Source organism: Halichoeres trimaculatus, unplaced genomic scaffold (genome assembly GCF_033239565.1).
Source record: "Halichoeres trimaculatus isolate MK-OKI-2021-1 unplaced genomic scaffold, fHalTri1.1 fHalTri1_scaffold_17, whole genome shotgun sequence".
In the NCBI taxonomy this organism is placed as follows: domain Eukaryota; kingdom Metazoa; phylum Chordata; class Actinopteri; order Labriformes; family Labridae; genus Halichoeres; species Halichoeres trimaculatus.
The window spans coordinates 9,050,346-9,069,262 of NW_027437195.1; the positions used below are offsets into that span (position 1 = coordinate 9,050,346).

General features: G+C 40.3%; 2 protein-coding genes across 2 annotated transcripts in view; one reads left to right on the plus strand and one right to left on the minus strand.

Moving 5' to 3' along the window:
* eipr1 (EARP complex and GARP complex interacting protein 1) overlaps positions 1–2,575 on the minus strand; it is a 75,803-nt gene extending 73,228 nt beyond the window's left edge. Inside the window, exons 1-2 of the mRNA XM_074691317.1 lie at positions 2,399–2,575; positions 1,287–1,370 (exon numbers count right to left, since the gene is read on the minus strand). Coding sequence (XP_074547418.1) covers positions 1,287–1,370; positions 2,399–2,440 — 126 coding nt within the window. The 5' untranslated portion in view covers positions 2,441–2,575. The remainder of the gene's footprint in view (positions 1–1,286; positions 1,371–2,398) is intronic.
* Positions 2,576–2,660: 85 nt separating this feature from the next.
* The window catches only part of trappc12 (trafficking protein particle complex subunit 12), a 50,282-nt gene continuing 34,025 nt past the window's right edge, over positions 2,661–18,917 (plus strand). The window contains exons 1-3 of the mRNA XM_074691316.1: positions 2,661–2,766; positions 4,970–6,305; positions 7,462–7,578. Coding sequence (XP_074547417.1) covers positions 4,977–6,305; positions 7,462–7,578 — 1,446 coding nt within the window. The 5' untranslated portion in view covers positions 2,661–2,766; positions 4,970–4,976. The remainder of the gene's footprint in view (positions 2,767–4,969; positions 6,306–7,461; positions 7,579–18,917) is intronic.

An 18,917-nucleotide genomic window follows, 5' to 3' on the forward strand; every position in this document is an offset into this window, starting at 1 on the left:
TTGATATTTCTGCTAACAAGGCTCACAAAATCAACGATACATGTCAAATTTCTGCACATTCTTGTGTCTCCTTTATGGTGTCTCGTTTATTGCTAATATGGCATTATTTTTGTTTCTGTTTCTGCAACTGATAATATACAATAAGTCATCAATAACATAAAAACACTAATAACTGGCAAAGCACTCAGAAAGCGCAGACCTCTGCCAGGCATATTGTGATTGCCACCAGCGCTTTAGTCCTACTTTAATGTTATACTCCCTTTTAGCAGACTGTCTGCTACAATTTGGTGTTAGTTGCAGGTTTGTACAATAAATTGTTACCCGACAGTGTTGAAAATGATGATAACCCAGTTCATATTTCATATTTTAGATCTTAGTATCCAGAATATTGCCATGATCTGGATTGTACTTTTACATCTGTCAGAAATTATGGTGACCTTGTCTTGTATTGTTTTGCAAAGCAATCCGACCATTTATCATGGAGTTATGTACACATATGGTGAAAACAGCCCTATCTCACAATGATAAAGAATCCTTTAAAAAATCCTGGATCCAGACATTGATCCAGATCACCTCCATTTAATAACTTCTTCCTAATCCCATTTTGAACATTTCCTGAAAATTTCATCAAGATCTGTTTGTTACTTTTTGAGTTATGTTGTTCACAAACAAGCAAAACAGACAAACAGACAAACTCTCCCAAAACCATAACCTCATTGGCAGAGGTAATAATAGATTTTATGTTAAACAATGATTAAATTATGTTTCCATTTAGGTTTATGTTAATTACATCTATATTAAAGAATAGCAGCCACAGTATACATTTCTTACTTATTGATTTCACATTGAAAAAGTTAGAGAAGTAATTCTGATGATATTCAAGCACAGAGGAAGCTGCAGAGTTAACTTGCACATTAAATTATAGGGTGTATGTACACACACATTTTAAATTGATATTACAATAATAAATCTGAAATATTGAAAATAGTTTTTTCGTAAAATGAAAGGCAGTGGTTAGTTAGGGGAGTAACTGACTCTCTTTTGTTGAGTTCATTTTTTATCCTCAGAGTACCTCAACTTTCAGCAACATCAACATCTATGCACCACTGCAAACTTGTTGCAGCTAATGTGTCAAAATCCTTTTTGTGTTAGGCTGCTCTTTGTATTTTTTTTTTTCTTTTTTGTTCAACATTTATCATATGTCACCAATCAATCAGTTTTCCATGTTAACTCAACAACAAAGGGAGTAAAGTATGTGTGACGACTCACAACATCTTAGTTCTTACCTGGTTGTCAAATTTCAGAGATTGTGTGCCCACAAGGAAACGAATGGCATCAGTTTCAGCTGTCTGGGCTGTGAGTGCTCGAGCCTGCAAAGTACAAAAATATTGATACGGTTACCCTGTCACAGCTATGTCTTCTTCTAGCGTTTATTGGCAGTGGGCAAACAAGTTATTGGTGCACTTCTACTGCTCTTGAGTGTGGATCAGAACATCTAATGTATCCTTCTCTTAGGATACATTAATAAAGTAGAGACAAACAAAAATCAGCTGAAACAATAATCAAAAGAGTTACATAACAATTGTTTTTATTTTCTCAGTGAGCTTACACTATCTAAGGTACTGGAACAAAAATTCAGCATACCAATTTCCAGAACTTTGCTGTACAAGTTCTACAATATCCAAGCCTACTTTCACTCCTTTCAGGTTTTGGATATGCTGTCTTCTTTCTTAATATCATTTCTGGCAATGGAAAAGCATATGCACTACTCTGAACTACCTGTACTCTGTTTGGCTATTCTGTATAATGAACTATTTAATCCTGTATGTCAAAATCTTATTCGAGTTATTTTTGTTTCATTTTCCTGTTTCATTTTGGGAAAAAAACTTTTTAAAACCTGTTATTCCATCTTCTCTTTCTGTCTTCCTCCCGTTGCTTTTGCACCTTTCCCCTTATCGTTTTTTAACAATGCTCCTGACTTCTGTTCTGCTTATATCAGTAATAAATGTGGTCTCAATCGTGTCAGCTTCATTACCTGAAACACCTAAATGGGCTGGCCCGCAAAAACACACCTGTTACCCCATCATTTAAGTTATGTGAAGTGTTTGTAATGTGTATAAAAGCACTGTCAGCTTTCTGTGTGGTTACTGTAAACTATCATTGATGAACTTGCATCTGGACAAACTACTGGTTTAATAGTTTCGTTGTCCCCACCGCACCGCTGGTAATCTATCACGTCTTAATATCATAGTTTACTAAAATATATAGATCTCCTTGTTTTCATTTTCGCCTATGAGCTCTGAACAGCCCATTAGGTGAGTAAGACACAACAGAGCTAGCCCCCACTAGCACATAGGTAAACAGTAATGAATGGTGACAGATCAGCAGGAACATGTACCTGAAATTCGAGTCCATAAATGACAGGAGCGTCGTCTTCCATTTTTAGAAGAATTCCACAATTCCCTCTCCTTGCCCTTCGTTAAAATGGTCTGTAAGCGGTAAAAACGTTAAAAAGTTAATTGTGCTACGTTCTGCACACAAACACAACACAGACTCGGTACTTCCGGGACTTACGTTTCAGGCTTACGTACAATACGTAACGTTCGCCGGGTGAGGCTGTGAAGGCTTCTGAAATTACGGAGATGATGTCAAGACTACCAAAATCAGCGGTGGGATGAGATTTGTCTGCTCTGGGATACCATACATGCATCTGGTTCTCAGAACTGCGCATGCCTATTAGAGTACAAGCTGTCATCCTGCAGTAAGGTGAGTAAATTAAACTTTATCCAGCAAATATCTCCGTTTCTGTTATGAAACACTAATAGCGCCCGTATATTAGTATGTTTCATGTCAGTTTCAACGCGTTGTCAACGAGAAGTGAAGTATATATTTTATATTTCGACTGCTAAACCAAAGCAAACCGGCTAACGTAGCATTAGCGTGCTACTTCAAATAAGACATCATGAGATTGCTTGGTGATTAATTTAACGGGAAACTACTGAAAACACTAGTTACGAGACGGTAAACTGATTCCTTCTCTTTGCAGATTAAACCCAGTGCTGCCTGTTGGTTAGTGTACAAGAAACAGCGTTTATTAGATAATTCAGTGACAGGAAGTGACTGTTTTGCCTGCTGTGAGTGTAATCCAGTGATGGACGCATGAAGCTGCAAAGCCTTCCACAAACTGTCATCAATAGATTGTGAAAAAATAAGGATATATGCTGAAGACTCGGAAATCAGCCTTTACTCTGTAACCCATTCTGAATATGACTCTAAACTACTGATTAGTAAATGACATAAACAACACGTAAGAACATACTTTTCTGTATCATTTTAACTCATGATGTCTCATTACTTCTACTGAGGATAACTGACAAAATATGACTAACTACCTTGAATTATTATCATTGAAAACTACTGAAATGATGACTGCTGAATACTACATGACCTTATTAACCATATCATGATGATAACCATCCAGCTTATAGTGTTAGGCTGCTTCCTTCGCATCTGCGTGATGACCATCACAATCACTCCTCTCTTTACAAGTCAAATAAAACAGTCATTTTAGAATAGCATCGGGTACAGTCTTGTTCTTAGTTTTTCAATTTGTATCATGTCCCTGTGTCCTCACATCTCAGATGGATATAATATTGGTTTCCCACAAAAACATTGATCTGATACTAGAGCCCGACTGATTAATTGGGCCTATTATAGCCTGTCACCGATTAATCAACATCGGCAAAAATGTAGCCGATTATAAAAAATGTTTACTTCACGGAGATTCTGTCGCTCCTGCTCCTGTGTGTTAATTGATATAAGGCTACTACACAGCGTCTCACTTTATGATGCCATGCAGGATTAACCTGGGCTTATCAAGTCACTAGTTATTGTTTTGGTTGAAATAATTTTTGAAAATGTTTCAATGTATTTTGTTGTAATTGTATTTATTGCATGTTTTGAAAGCAGCAACATTGTTACTTGAAATCTAGTTTAGTCCCATGCATTAAATGGAAGATGGAACTTTTTAATAGCTAGTCATAATTTGTGTTCATAAACAGTATATATCCTACATATCAATACATTTATTACATATATTGGCCGATATCCAATATATATTGGCAGATATATCGGCTTCTTTTTGCCCCCAGTATCGGTATTGACATTGGTCCCCAAAATCCCATGTTGGTCGAGCTCTATCTGATACTACATGTTACTGTTTTGATTCATATTAAGATGTAACATATAATAAGCTGTGTGAAGTAAAACACAAGCTACAGTATAAACTTCTGAAGCTGACTTAGTCCTTACCAACTGAGACATGTCAGTGAACACACTGTGCTTCAATCAAATCAATGTTTTTAACACAAAAAAAATTGATTCTGAAGTGATTTATATAATAAAAAGACTCTGTTTTTTCACCAATTTTGATGTTAAAACCATCAAAGTTTTATTATCTAGTTAAGTTTTGAATGATCATTCAAGTAAGTCACAAGTGAGGCCTTCATGAAAGACTCACTTGTAGCATTAACCCACATCTTCTTTAGACTATGTGCTCTTCCTTGTTAGTGCAATTTATCTGGGTTTATTTCCTACAGCTAAAAATGAGCTCACTTAAAGTCAGCAAACCTCCCTCTACAACATTAGCTTGGGGTGTTTTTTTGTCTTTATGTAAAAAAGGGATATAGATGTTTTCCTCTTCATCTCATCTTGAGAATTGATTAGGTAGACTTTATCATCCAACTAACTTTAACTTGTGAAGCAGTGATAGTAGCAGTCAGCCTCCTCACTTTAAGTGTGACTTAAGACATCTCATGCATCTCTAAGCTCTCCTTATGAATATCAAAGAGGATGCTATGTCAGCAGGGTACCACTCATCTCTAATGTTACCCATAACCCTCAAAATGTATCATACACTGTTGGTATATGGATACAGATATGTCTATGTTCTGTGTTTTCCTGCTAACAGCATTAAGATGGATAGTGACGAGGCTCCAGCTCAGCGGCCTGTCACCTTGGACATCACTGTGGAAGATGTTACCAAGGAAACCCCAGCCCCAGACCCTCTGGAGCCAACCACCAGTCAGACCCCCTTCAGAGACCCCCTCCTACCCCAGGAAGACAGCATCGATCTGGGCGGGGAGTTTGTCACCCCCCAGGAGGACAGCAGTGCTACACCCTCAGAGAGCCTGATGGAAAAGCTCAATGACCAGATGATGGAGAGTGTCATGATTTCTGACTCACCTAACAACAGTGAGGAGGACGATGTAGCTCCCATTGACTCTTTTCTAGAGGGAGGAATTGAAGAGGAGGAGGAGGATGTGGAGAAGGCAAAAGGGACTTTAAGTGACACACAGGAACTCAGTGAAATTGGACATAATACCACAGAGATAACAGTGTCTGTAGAGGAACAGGAGAAAGATGGTTCAGAGGAGAAAGTAGAAGAGGGCACAAAGGAGCAGGCAGAAACACAAGAGCCAGTTGGTGCTGGTGTTTCTCCACATGATGGCATTCAGAGCTCATCTGATGTTTTAGGAGAGGAACCTGCACTACAAGAAGCTAAAGGGACAAGCCCAAAGGAGGAGCCTGTGCCGGTGTGCACCATATTCAGCCAGGGAACCCAGCCAAAGTCTCTGGTGCCCGATGGCTTCCAGCCTACTCTCATCAAGTCGCCCAGCTTCAGCATGGGGAGTGGTGGGCCAAGCACTGAGGCGGTGACCCCCAGCAAGCAGACGCCCCCTCTCGTGTGTCAGCCCAGCCCCAGCCTCAGTAAATTCTTCACTGACAACGGACAGTGCAACCCAGCCACTGACTTCTTTGATTCCTTCACTGCCCCCTCCTCCTTTATCTCTGTGTCAAACCCAAATGCTGACCTCCCTCCTGGCTCCAGCCCTGCACCAATTGCTCCCACTCCTGAGCGCCAGCTCTCCTCCACATCCTCCTCTATCTCCACCCCTGGAGGACCTCTGGATTCTGGTGCGCCTACCCCCAGCTCAGTGTTTGGCCCTGCCCCTCCTGAATCAACTGCTAAGACTCAGCATCCACCACAAACAGCCTCAGCTCCATCTCAAACTCCAGCTGGGCAGCCCCAGCCCTTCAACCAGCTGCAGGCTGTGTTCTCAGGCAATGATGACCCATTTGCAAAAGCCTTGAGTCTGAGTGAGGTGGACAGGCGCCATGATGCCTGGCTGCCTTCTGAGGAGACCAGGAAGGTGTTGATTTCTGTGGCCACCCAGCAGTACAGCCCGGCTTATGTGGAGACCAGCAGACTCACCATGCCGGGACTCAAGTTTGACAACCTGCAGGTAGGACGAGCAAAACACTCACACTGTCATAATACACTTCAGTGATTTTAAACTTGAAGTTCATTTTGTGTTTCTATACTGATCCTGATGAAAGAGGAATAGTCTCCAGAGAGTCCACCCTCCAAAAAAAAAACCTTTTCCAAAATTATCAACTGTATTCGCAAAAGCAACACTACGGACAACCTGATCACACACAAGGAGAATGTTTAAGATTTTACTTTTTCTCGTTGACAAAAACGTTATTTTTGTGAAAGCTTTGGTAGGGGACACAGAGTATGTTTGGATTAATATTTAATGACTGACCTGTAGACGACAGAGAGAAGAGGAAGAGGTGAGGGGAAAACAGAGTTAGCAGGACAAATTATACAGGGATGTAAAAACATGAGTGAAAGAGATGTAATCAGATAGAAAACAGACACACAGCCACTACGAACCTCACTTTGGATATTTTTTTTTTCATTGATCTATTGTAAGGATTTAGAGAAATTGCCAAAACACCTACTCTGTATACTCTTACTGTCTGACTGAAAATATCTTATTTAGCTTTATGTACTGAAGTCAACCCAAACAATGTCATACATGACAATTAAGAACCAAAACACTTGCTTCTTCCTCATAGGTTGATTTCTGCTGCTTACAAACAAACATCTTCTTAGCTCCAACAGCAACATTTATCTGTTTTTAAATCCTTTGGATCATCAGCTATCTGTTTATTGGGCTGAACTTTTTTGTGTGAGTCCACCTTCCAGCTCCGCTTGTGTTCATTATCCGCTCAGAAAGTGTCTGAATACCTGTTTGAATAAATGAATATGAATCAAGGACATTTTCCATCATCTTGGAGTCTTTGTTCACTGAGAGCCTTAGAGTTTTGGGGAAACAAATGAGATAAACTGGAAAGCTGGATTAACAATGGCATTTTCTATTGTCTGTTTCTGTTCCTCTCCTGTCTGAGCTCATTATTAATTTATTGATTACACATTTGTGATAGTCAGCTGCATCAGGAGTTTTTATACCCTCTTGAACTGATTCAGTGCAAAATAACTGCCAATAGCAAGTCTGTGATAGTATAATTTTCAATTTTTTGTAGTTGAAACTTAGGTATTCAGTGTGGACTTAAAATGCTTGAGCCTGAGGTCCTGGATGTTTTGTCTTTTAGGGCGATGCTGTAAAAGACCTGATGCTTCGTTTCCTTGGAGAACAAGCTGCGATGAAGCGCCAGGTTCTCACTGCAAACTCGGTGGAACAGTCCTTCACAGGCCTCAAACAGCTGATTGTAAGTCACTAACTGTACTCTGTGTGTTTTAATAATTCATTTTTATTCAATTCTGAGGCTCAAAACATCACGGACTGTCCTAAAGCAGCTGGACGTACAGTACAGACAAAACTAAAAAGAACAGTAAGCCTCTGTACTGTTAGGGGGTAGACATCCTTTAAGTATTATATCATTATTCAGCAGTTCTGCCCAATATTTCTTTATTCATTTCATCATGATTTGGATGCAGTTGAGATTTTTCCCCTGAAGAAGGAACAACTCGTGGATACTTTCACCTCTTCTTGCCCTAAAAAAATTCACAATAATATCATTTTTGTAGTCATGAAGCTCATATTTCATTAATAATTTTGCCTAAGTGTAAATGATAACAAGCATAACTTTTAAGAAAAGTTCAAAAGGTTGGGAACAACAAGTTTGCTTTCAAATATTAAAAGAAAGTAGCTGACCTGTGTCCACTCAGAGCATTTTTGGTTGGCGGCACACATTTTCTACACAGAACTGATGCGCCCAGCATCCTAAACCGTGTTATTCCAACTTCTGGGGCTCCACTGTACTGGTCTGTGTCATTTCTCCACCACCAACCAATGGGAATTCAAAAAGGGGTGTGGCTCAAATTTGAATAATTTGCCAATGAAGCATATAGAGCAAGCTAAAACACACAAACACACATAATGATCAGTACAAAGGATAGCAGGAGTGCTTTGGGACAACTTTAATTGCCTAGCAACAGGAAGTGCTGGTAAATAAGGAGATCCAGCTTTAAAAACAGGCCCTAAGTTTAGTGAAACCAAAAGCATTCCATTTCAGTGAGAGTGGGTCTCGAAATAATCGCTAAATAGAAATTTTTTCAGCCGCTTCGTGCATTTCAGAAGATGGGAAAACAGGATAAGGTTTGTCTGTACAAATACTACCATCCCAACACTAAAGCACTGGTGTTGCAGTGTTGTATTAGGAGGTTGTTTTGCTGGGAAAGGACGTAGTGCACTTTGGAAAATAGGCATCATCATGGAGGAAGGAGGATTATTTATATACTGATACTTGTGAAGACATCTGCTGGAAATTCACAGTGTGGTCGTTGTCAGACTTTTCAGCAGGACAGAGAGCCTAAGCTTACCGCTGAAGTTGTGACAACTATTGGACTAGCAGTCTCAAAGCTCTGATTTGAATCCTGTCAGTGTTTGTAAAAAGGAGCAAAGAATTAGAGCAAGGCCTACCTACTTTCTCCCAGTGTGACAAGAGCAGTGTCTGATGCACGTTTAGAGCAGGGAAGATGGAGACTTTTACTGCGAAGTGATCACAAAATTTACTTTATTGACAGCTAATGTTTTAGTGACTAAAAAATACATTACAGGCATTTTAGGCAAAAGAGGTAAAGTGCAAAAATTGTTTAACATGTTTTTTATTGAGTGATCATTTCTGGTTATTTTTTAAATATTAGATAGGAAACATGGAGGGTAAGAAAACACGGGAGGTCTTTTGTATTGAATGTAGTCCTGTGACAGGCTGCTGGCTGTGTGAATGTGTTTTTTTGGGCTCATTATCTCACTTTCTAAAGGTTAATGACCAAACCAGGGTAGGTTACTGCAGCCTAACATCCTGTGGTCACTGCAGCTCGTCTGACCTCCGACAATCACTGCTGGGTGGTCAGGAAGACTCAGCTGACTTATAACAGCCAATGACTCGTCTCCTTTCTCTTCGTGTTGCATCCCTCTGCTGTTCCTCTGCGGAGCATAAAACGTGTCTTTCTTTGTGACTGAGCACCATAAACTCCCTCCCCTTCCTCCTGCCATCCTTCGCTCCGGCCTCCATGACTTCCCTCCATCACAGTATCTGACCCAAACATGACCCTGAGAGATGGTTGTTATTTAAAACATATGCACAGCAGCTAGCAGACAGTGTGATGGAGAGAAGAGGAAGACAGGAGGAGGGTGGAGTGGAGGGATGGAAAGGTGGAGATCCACTTGGCTCACAAGTTCTTTTCTCCTGCTGTGCCCATGTATTATGCATGGGACTGCTGTGCATATTTCAAGGGCCTTCTGGACTTGGTGTAGACACACAAACACACACACACACACACAAACAAGATGGTACTCTCAGTTTACCGTCAACTGCACTGTCTGGTGTAGGTGAGTGTGTGTGTGTGTGTAGGTGTGTGTGTGTGTGTGTGTGTAAGAGGATCATACACCGTCTGCCAATTGGTGTGGGAGGCTCCCTGGAGCAAGAGGCAAAAGAAAGGAGAGAGACGGTGAGCTGGAGAGGTAACGCAGGCCTACAGGAGAGATGTCAAGAAATGACAAGCCAAAAAAAAAAAAAAAAGAGGGAGAAATGTATGAGAGGTATGGAAGCAGAGAAGGGCTACACCTGGCTCAAAGCAGTAAACACACACACACACACACACACACACACACACACACACACGTACATGTGGACGTGAAGGCTCACTTGTTTTATTGAGGATATGCAGAAAAGTAACACAAGCCGATTCTGTTTTTGGATTTCAGTCATTTTGAGAAGAAATAATGCTAATAATATCAGGCTTTTTCATTAATTTTTAAAACTTTTTTTCCCTTTTTTTAAGAGATGGAGAAAAGGAAAGCATTGCAGGTTAACTGAAGTCCACAAATATCTCTTTATAATAGGTCATTTCTTGCATCTTGATTTGGAGAATTGAGGTTATTATTCAGTACAGCTCAATGTGAGGATGAGTCACAATGTGCAAACACCTGGACCTCTGCTGCTTCAAAACTCTTCCCCCAAATCTCCATTTATATCTGTGTTTGCATGTTTGCCGTCCACTGTCATTGGCAGAATATTTATCCTTTGTCAGAAAAGTCACATTTTTTCCATCACAGTATGGTTTTCAGGGTGAGCTCAGTGTTAAGAGTTGCAGGAGGATTATTGATGAAACATTGATACTGAATATTATCAACAAATTTTAAAGGCAGAAGAAGTGTGTGTTGGTGCAAGACCGAGAGTACAAATTTGTTAGGGTTTCCAGTTGAAGCCTCTGGTGTGCTGAAAGTTTTTTTTTCTCTGTACAATTTAAACTCTTAGAGCTGACATCAAAGAAGAACGATTTTTGAGACATAAACCTTTCACCAGCAACACATCATGACACCAAATCTTAGAACTAATTATAAAGTTACAGCAAAACTTTGTCATAAGTTTGATGTTTCTGGCTGGTGGAGCAGCAACACTGGCATCACACTCTCCCTCTGCTCCACCAAAACACATTTGACTTATCCACACAACTTAAAGATCCCCTAGATCAGGGGTCTGCAACCTTTACTTTCAAAAGAGCCATTTTACCTCAGCTCACCTGGATTAAAGTCATTCTGGAGCAAAAATGTACTTTATCTTCACAATAGACAGAAAGTGTATAAAATTCTATACATAGCAAAAATCAAGTGAATCTAAATGAGGAGGTTTTTTTGTATTTATAAAATTGTACATGAAATGTCTTAGTTTTTCTTTTTCTTTTTTTTTTTGGTTAATTTGCAAATTCATTTAAATTTTTTAAGAAAAATTGTAATATACATTGAGTGCAAAAGTTATGTAATATCAATTAGTTTATTTTTTTTTTCTTTTTTGAATTTTTTTTAAAAACATAAAATTAGAAAATGTGCAAAAGTTTGCACATCCCAAAATGTTATAATTTCATACATTTGCAAGAATAAAAAATATGTAATTTCAAAAAATGCTCAAATTTCCAAAAATTGTAAGAAAAACAAAAATAATGACAAAAAATGCAAAATTGTCAGAAAAAAAGAAATGTAAATACTTTGCAAAAAAATGCTGAAATTAAAAGAAATGTTGAAAGTTGCAACATCTTTGAAAATTTGGTATTTTTTTCCAAATTTGTCACAAAAAAGTCACAAAATTTGGAATTCCAAATATTTGCACAAAGTTAAAAAAAAAAAAAAAGAAAGCTTAATTGCAAGAGGAGATGCATATGTAGTTCAACAAAATGTTATTTTCTTCAAAGTCTTTAATCATCAATACCCTCTGTAAGAAAAATAAAAATTATTTATTGCAATAATATTTTTTTAAGCGACAAGGAGCCACTGGAAAGGGGTCAAAGAGCCGCATGAGGCTAGTAGTAGTATTGTAACAGTATGATCTACTATGTTGTTTTGATATGGACGCTTACAGTTTAGACCCTGTCTCTTCCCACCCCTATCAAAGCAAGAAATGTAGTGGTCTACTTCTAAACTCTCTGCTTAACTTTGCATAAAAACTTAACGTTACTGAAGGAAGCATAAACATGCACAGGAACGATGAGAAGTAACCGTCAAGTAACCGTAAGGTGAGAAAAATGTGTGCATTTTAATCCTCTTGTTTGACCCATGGACCATCAGTGACAGCAAAGGGGTCTTCAGACTTGTTCTGCAGCCAGTCAGCAGGGGGAGCTCTCAGAGTTTTGACTTCACTTCAGAGGAACTGCTACACAAAGTCAGTCTGTGTCTGTTATGACTGCTGATCTGAATCTTCATTCTGTTAAGAGCAGCTGTATGTTTTTTTATTATAGTTTCTAAATATTAAACTGTTTTTTTCCAAACAGAAAAAAAAGACTTTTCATTCAGATAAAGTCATGTAATGTAGAGACAGTAAAAAAAAAGTTCATTTTCATACTTTAAGCCCTTGTCAGTGATCCCCATGGGTTGATCTTTCATCCTTAATTGCATTAGTAGATTCCAGAAAAGGCTGAGATTTTGCACGGATAAATGATCCGCCTCAATGATTTATTCCACATCTCTTATTGCGAATCAGCACATGATGTCATCAGGCTCACTACACAGAGACATAACTGAAGACTTGTTTAAAACTAGGATGGCCAGCACTTATGATCCTTGAAAGAAATTCTTTTTTTCACTCTCCTCTTTTTCACTTCGACTCTAAAGGTCAGAGTCAGCCCCAGAGCAGCTCTTCTGCAGCTGTTTTAGATTCAGTGTCTCGTTCAAAAACACTTCAATGAGGCTCATGATTGCAGATACAGAGACTTGAACCCAAGGCCTCCAGCTGAAGGACAACATCCCTGCTCACAGCATCAGCGTGGAGCCAACAAGTCCTTGCTTTGGTCTTGGTGACTGTGCTGACATAATAGTCATTCATTAAGTCACTTCTGCTGATGAATGGACGAGACACCATCTGCCTCCTCCATTTACTACCATCCTGATGCATTCAGATGATTTACTTACCAATAAATTATACATTTCCAAACTTTTAACGTCAAACAAAGTCATAGATTAAAGTTTCAGGAGTGGATGTAGCACGCTGAGCTTGGTGGGAGGTTGGAAAGTGAGAAAATAAAGTTTTCTTTTAACACAGGGAAGTGAATGATCAGTAAGCATGAAGCTGCATGTGAGCGTCAAAGATCAGAAGAAAATCTGCCCTAATGAAAGGCAGCTGGACTCAACAGAGCTTTTACAGTTTACTGTTAACACATCAGTCTGTGGAGATTTACATGTGGTCACAAACTGGATTTTTGACATTTATAAATACCTCACAAAACCAGGGTGCACTTAAAGCAAAGGTTTATAAGGATGATGACAACAATAGATAATTCTATCTTGTCTATGTTTCAGGGTGGCTGTGTGTTTGCATTAAAGCAGAGGTTTTGTGCTACTTCACCTCTTCTGTCCTGCTTCTGCCCCCGAAGTAATGATTTACAGTTAAAAAAAAAAAAATCAATATTTTTTCATCTGTTTACGGCCACACGTAGCCAGGTATTTTCAAAAACAATATCCCACCCCCTTTCGTTTTTCAAAAATAATTTTGTCTACACGCACTGGACAAATCTGCGACTGTGGCTAGAAGCATTCCAAACCCATATTTGTCAGTGTTTTTGAGACGTGAAACCTGTGCCATCAAATCAGCATGAGCCCCCGTTATGTTTGAGAACCAAAAACTCTGTTTCCCGGCGTCTATAGGAAATCGGAGTGCTCCAAAATCACTTTGGCCAGAGTTTTCAGAAGAAATTGTCTTTAGTGACATAAAACTGTGGTTTCCTGTGAACGACAGGCCTGAACATATAAAAGTACACTGCCTGGCCAAAAAGTCTTCACCAAAAAAAAAGGTCATACGCTCTCATATTTCGTTAGACCATCTTTAGCTTTGATTACAGTGCAAATTCACTGTGACATTGTGTCGAAAAGCTTCTACAATGCCACAAGATTTATTTCCATCCAGTGTTGCATTAGTTTTTCACTAAGGTCTTGCATTGCTGATGGTAGAGTCTGACCGCTGTCAGTCAGCAATCAGTGAGGCTAACTGGAAAAAAAGCAGGCCTCAGTTTGCTATGGAGCATAAAGATCAGAATCTGGAGCAATGGAAGAAGGTCATGTGGTCTGATGAGTCCAGACTGACCCTGTTCCAGAGTGATGGGCCATCATGGTAAGATGAGAGGCAGATGAAGTGATCACCCATCATGCCTAGCGCCTACTGTCAGTGATCTGGGGTTGCTGCAGTTGGTCAGGTTTAGGTTCAGCAACAGTCTGTGCTCAAAGAATGAGGTCAGCTGACTACCTGAATATACTGAATGACCAGGTTAGACCATCAATGGGTTTTTTTCTTCCCTGATGGCACGGCCATATTCCAAGATGACAATGCCAGGATTCATCGGGCTCAGATTGTAAAAGAGTGGTTCAGGGAGCATGAGACGCACACACATGGATTGGCCTCCACAGAGTCCAGACCTGAACCCCATTGAGAATCTCTGGGATGTTCTGGAGAAGGCTTTGTGCAGCCATCAGACTCTACCATCATCAATAAAGACCTTGGTGAATAATTTGTGCAACACTGGATGGAGATAAATCTTGAGACATTGCAAAAGCTTATCGAAACAATGCCACAGCAAATGTGTGCCGTAATCAGAACTAAAGGCAGTCCAACAAATATTAGAGTGTGTGAACTTTTTTTAGGAGGTGACTTTTTTTGGCCTGGCAGTATATATGTGGTTTCCCAAATACCCCGTTACATGTGGACATGGTCTTAGAAAACCTTCACTTCAGCCTCTGTCTAGCGGCTCCATTTAAGACACCCCACTTCACAAATCTCTTTCCCTCTGATTGTCCCTCGAACGTTTCATGAACCAGTTAGGAGATCCTCATGTGATGACCCCATCATTTCAGCGAGTCTCATGAAGATCTCGTGAATATCTTGTGAAGATCTCGTTAAGATCTAATAAAGATGATGTGAAGCTCTCCTGATATTTTTAGAACAGAGTTTTTTGATCAGTTTACAGACACATTCAGGAATTCATACAACATATGACTATGTAGGTTTAAAAATCTGCACACATTAAGTCTGATCATCCCACATTGCTACTTTATATCCATGTTTGAAATACGAGAAAACAGAATATCCTCTCTTTGATGAATACTCTGTTATGGAAATGTCTCAGAAAGTCTTACGTGGCCAATTAAGGAACTGCATTTTCTTTTTTCACATCCTTGTTGACATTTTTTTCAGTTGCTGGGAAAAAAAACTTTCGCTGTCGTCTGTCCAGTGTCAGGTTGCATCAATTTGTCTGAGATATCAAGCGCAGACTGTGAATTTATCTACACGCTTTAAACACATTTTATGCTGCTCTGTATTTGATGTCAGATATGATCATCGTGGCCTTTTGCCTGGATGAAGCCAGGAGTCAGTTCATAGAGCTTTTTATGCTGTGTGTGTGTGTGTGTGTGTGTGTGTGTGTTCTGCTATGAGCTGGCAGAGTGAGTCATGCTGCAGACCCAGAGTGTGACTGCACCCACCGTCACTACACACTCGGTCTGCACATACATACATGTGCACTGAGTCAGTCAAAACACACAGGAGATTGAAATGAAAACCCTGCTCTCCCTCTCTTTGTTTCATTGTGTCTGTCTCTCTCCCCCTCATCTGCTAAATGTGGACATCACTGCTGGAGAGCTGTCATTACGCACTTTCAAACACTCACTGCTTTATTCTGATGATGCCTCATGCAGGACTGCAAAAAAAAAAGCAGTGAAAAGAAATACTAATCCTCACTTTTGGACCTCACCTCTTCTGCTCTTACATCATTCGAAAGATATAGATGAGTCATTTTACGTGAATGCTTTCATTTTTGGTTCTTGACAATTGTTTGAATTGTAAATAAGGTCACATTTTCAATATCCCTTATTTTTATGTTCATGGTGTCAAAAAGCCCCTTAAGGGGGTTTTTAAAGACTATCTGGAAAAGCTAGTGTTTTTTTCATGATAAAGACTCCGTTTCCCATGAGCACTAGTGACTACTGTTGTGACTCAGATCTTCTTTTTAACTCTAATATTCTTTATTGAAGACAACTTTTTTGCCTGATAACTGATTTTCTGAAGACTGACACTTTATTGCGCACCAGGGATGTTCACAACTCTTTTTTGCAAGTCCAAGTCAAGTCTCAAGTCTTTGTGGGGCGAGACTTGAGCCGCGTTTCCACCAAGCAGACCGGTTCAGTTAGTCTTGGTACGGCGCTTATTTTGTGGCGTTTCCACTGACTCATCCCGGGACAGATCCCCAAAAACCGAGACGAGCCGACCTACTTTTTTGGGACCCTTCCGTGTGAGTGCCAGATTGAAACGATCCACTCTCAGAAGGTGGAGCAACACACTACCGACTGTTGATTGGTCAAAAGAATCGTCACTTACCCTGACAGCCGCTGCATTTCTCCTGGCGGCACACAGACTTCTCTGAAACAAAGCTTGATTGCACTTTGTAACAAAGAGCTACATGTCAATCACAGAGAGGACGAAATGCTGGATGTCTTCAATCTGTGCTCTTTGTTTACTGTGTCGCATTTTTCTTCTTTGTTGGATTTTTTAGCGAGGTTAATCGTGTCGGGCTGCTACGGCGTCACTCTATTGTTTAACAGCTGTGGTTTTCGGCATCCAGCTTACACACCGCCTAACACAAAAGGGAACAGTTTTGCTGTGGTAACGCAAAAACAGGATCAGGCTTAACTGTACCAAACCGTACTAAATCGACCCGGACTGCTTGGTGGAAACACGGCTTTAGTCAAGTCTCAAGTCTTAGGTCACAAGTCCAAGTCAAGTCTCAAGTCTCTTAAAAAATTAGTCTTATGTGCTTTTGCCATCTGCTGCTATCCGGTAGAGCTGCACGATTTGGGGAAAAGGTGCGATTTGCGATTAGGTGGGCAATATTGCGATTGCGATTGTGCTTGCGATTTAATAAAAAAAGTTGTGTCATGATGAGTCTACAGGCTTGCTTGGTTATCATGGAGAAAAATCTGAATTGCATGTGCTGACATTGCGATTGCGATTGCGATATCCTCTTTTGCGATTACATAATTGCGTGTGCTGACATTGCGATTGCGATTGCGATTGCGATTGCGATAATCGTGCAGCCCTACTATCCGGTCTACTAAGAATACTTCACAGCTATATTTACGAAAGGTGTTCAAAGCATTTACTGAATTACTATCACTCTGGTCTATTAGCATACAGCATCAGTGCTGATTAGTTGTTTGTTATATGATCCCAAATGAGTGAGTTTTCAGGTGCCTGATAAAATTTGATGTGGTGGATCCAGCATCTCTGATCCAGATCCTGCAGACTTTGTAGTCAGCTCTTCTTTTGTTGGAACCGCCCTGTTTAAATGTAATGACAAATGATAAAGCATCAGCTGGAGGTCTGCCACTGGGAAGTCTTTTGAGCATGAGTCCAAGTCAGGGCTAAAGTCTCTGTTTGCGCGACTTAAGTGCGATTCGAGTTTGAGTCCCTATCTCTGTTGCGTACTTAAAGATCTACACTCATTGGCAACAAAGGTGACTGTAGTGACACCAAAAAACTAGTCATTTTCTTATACGTTTTAAAATTGGTTTGCTCAAAAATGAATAAACATGTTTGTACAGCTGTAAAACTGAGCAGAAGACAGCAGGGTGTTTCTTTTCACCCTTTCCTGCTCTGTGTGTGTCACTCTGCTCTGCCCTCCATCACAAACACCACCAGTAACTATTCCCATTTACATGACCACAAACAGCGCACTGATGTTTTTTTAGTCACATAAAACCACATGTTACGTTAATGTCTGTTGCAAAGAGGATGACAACAGAGGAAATAAAAACCTGGTTGCATCGGTCCCAACCTGCAGGGTGCTGTGCTGTGCTATAGAAATATTAACGCCACCACACATCCTCTGGTTTATGATAATGATTGAGAGGAAATATGGGTCAACATTGTTCCCAGGAAATATATTATCTTGCTTGTCATTACCATCCACAGCATGTCAATCATTTCATTGTCAGTGTTTATTTTCTATAGAAGCTCTATCTTTAATATCATGACCCAGACTCTTCCTTTCTCCTGAAAATGTTGGATATGTGGATAAATGAAGTTTGGTGGCTTTCCTGGCCCCCCTCTCCTTCTCTCTTTGTCTTCTCAGTGACCTCTGCTGTGTGGTCAGCAGTGGGTTTGTCTCTGGCTCAGCACCACCCAGGGCTGGCCTCATCTGTCTCTCTCATTAGCCATCACCCCTCTCCTCTCCTCCGCTCTCCCCCTTTTCCCTTCTTCTCCTTCATCTCTGTCTGTTCTCCCCTCCCTCTGTACTTTCCACCAGAGACTCTAACCTCTCTTCCCTCCCACAGTGTGATGCCGTCTGGGCCTGGGGCCAGCAAAATATGTGTGTGCGTGTGTGTATGTGGATGTGTGTGCGGGAGAGATAGGGAGAGACCCACCTTGACTGGGTCAGACAGACACACCCCCATAATCACTGCAACGACCCAGCTGCTGCATCGCTCTTTGATATCATTGCTGTAACCTTTACGTGTTATTATCGTAACCTTTTTACATAGCTGTCATTTCCTCCACCGGTTACTCTTACAGGCTGGAGTCTGGGTAATGCACCGTCAGCGTTTGCGGCGCTGAAGGGCATGTTTAAACCTTAGTGGTGGTTGTTTTCACCTTGCTCTGTTTGTGTTGGCTGTAGCCATATGCTCAGTCAAAGTATGGATTAAATTTAGCCTGTTGGATCGCGAGGATACGTGACTTCAGATTATATCGACTTCGGGCCTCTCTTTGAGCATTCATGTATGGATCTGGAGTGACAAGAGCATTTAAAAGTGGCCAAAAGACAGCACTCTGATTTTTAATGTCATACATACAGTTTGTCTCGTAAGCCGCCGTTGATGACTGCACTTCTGGTGGTTTATCACACTTGATGTGAAAACTTCAGCCATCCAAAAGCCCTCCAACGTGCATTACTGACTGATGGTATGTGGCTGTTCTGTGCTGAAAAATAACAGCATATCACTTGTGTCTTAAAAAAACCCTTGCAATAGAAAAGTCTGGATCACTGGTAAAAATTTAAAACAAGGAAATCC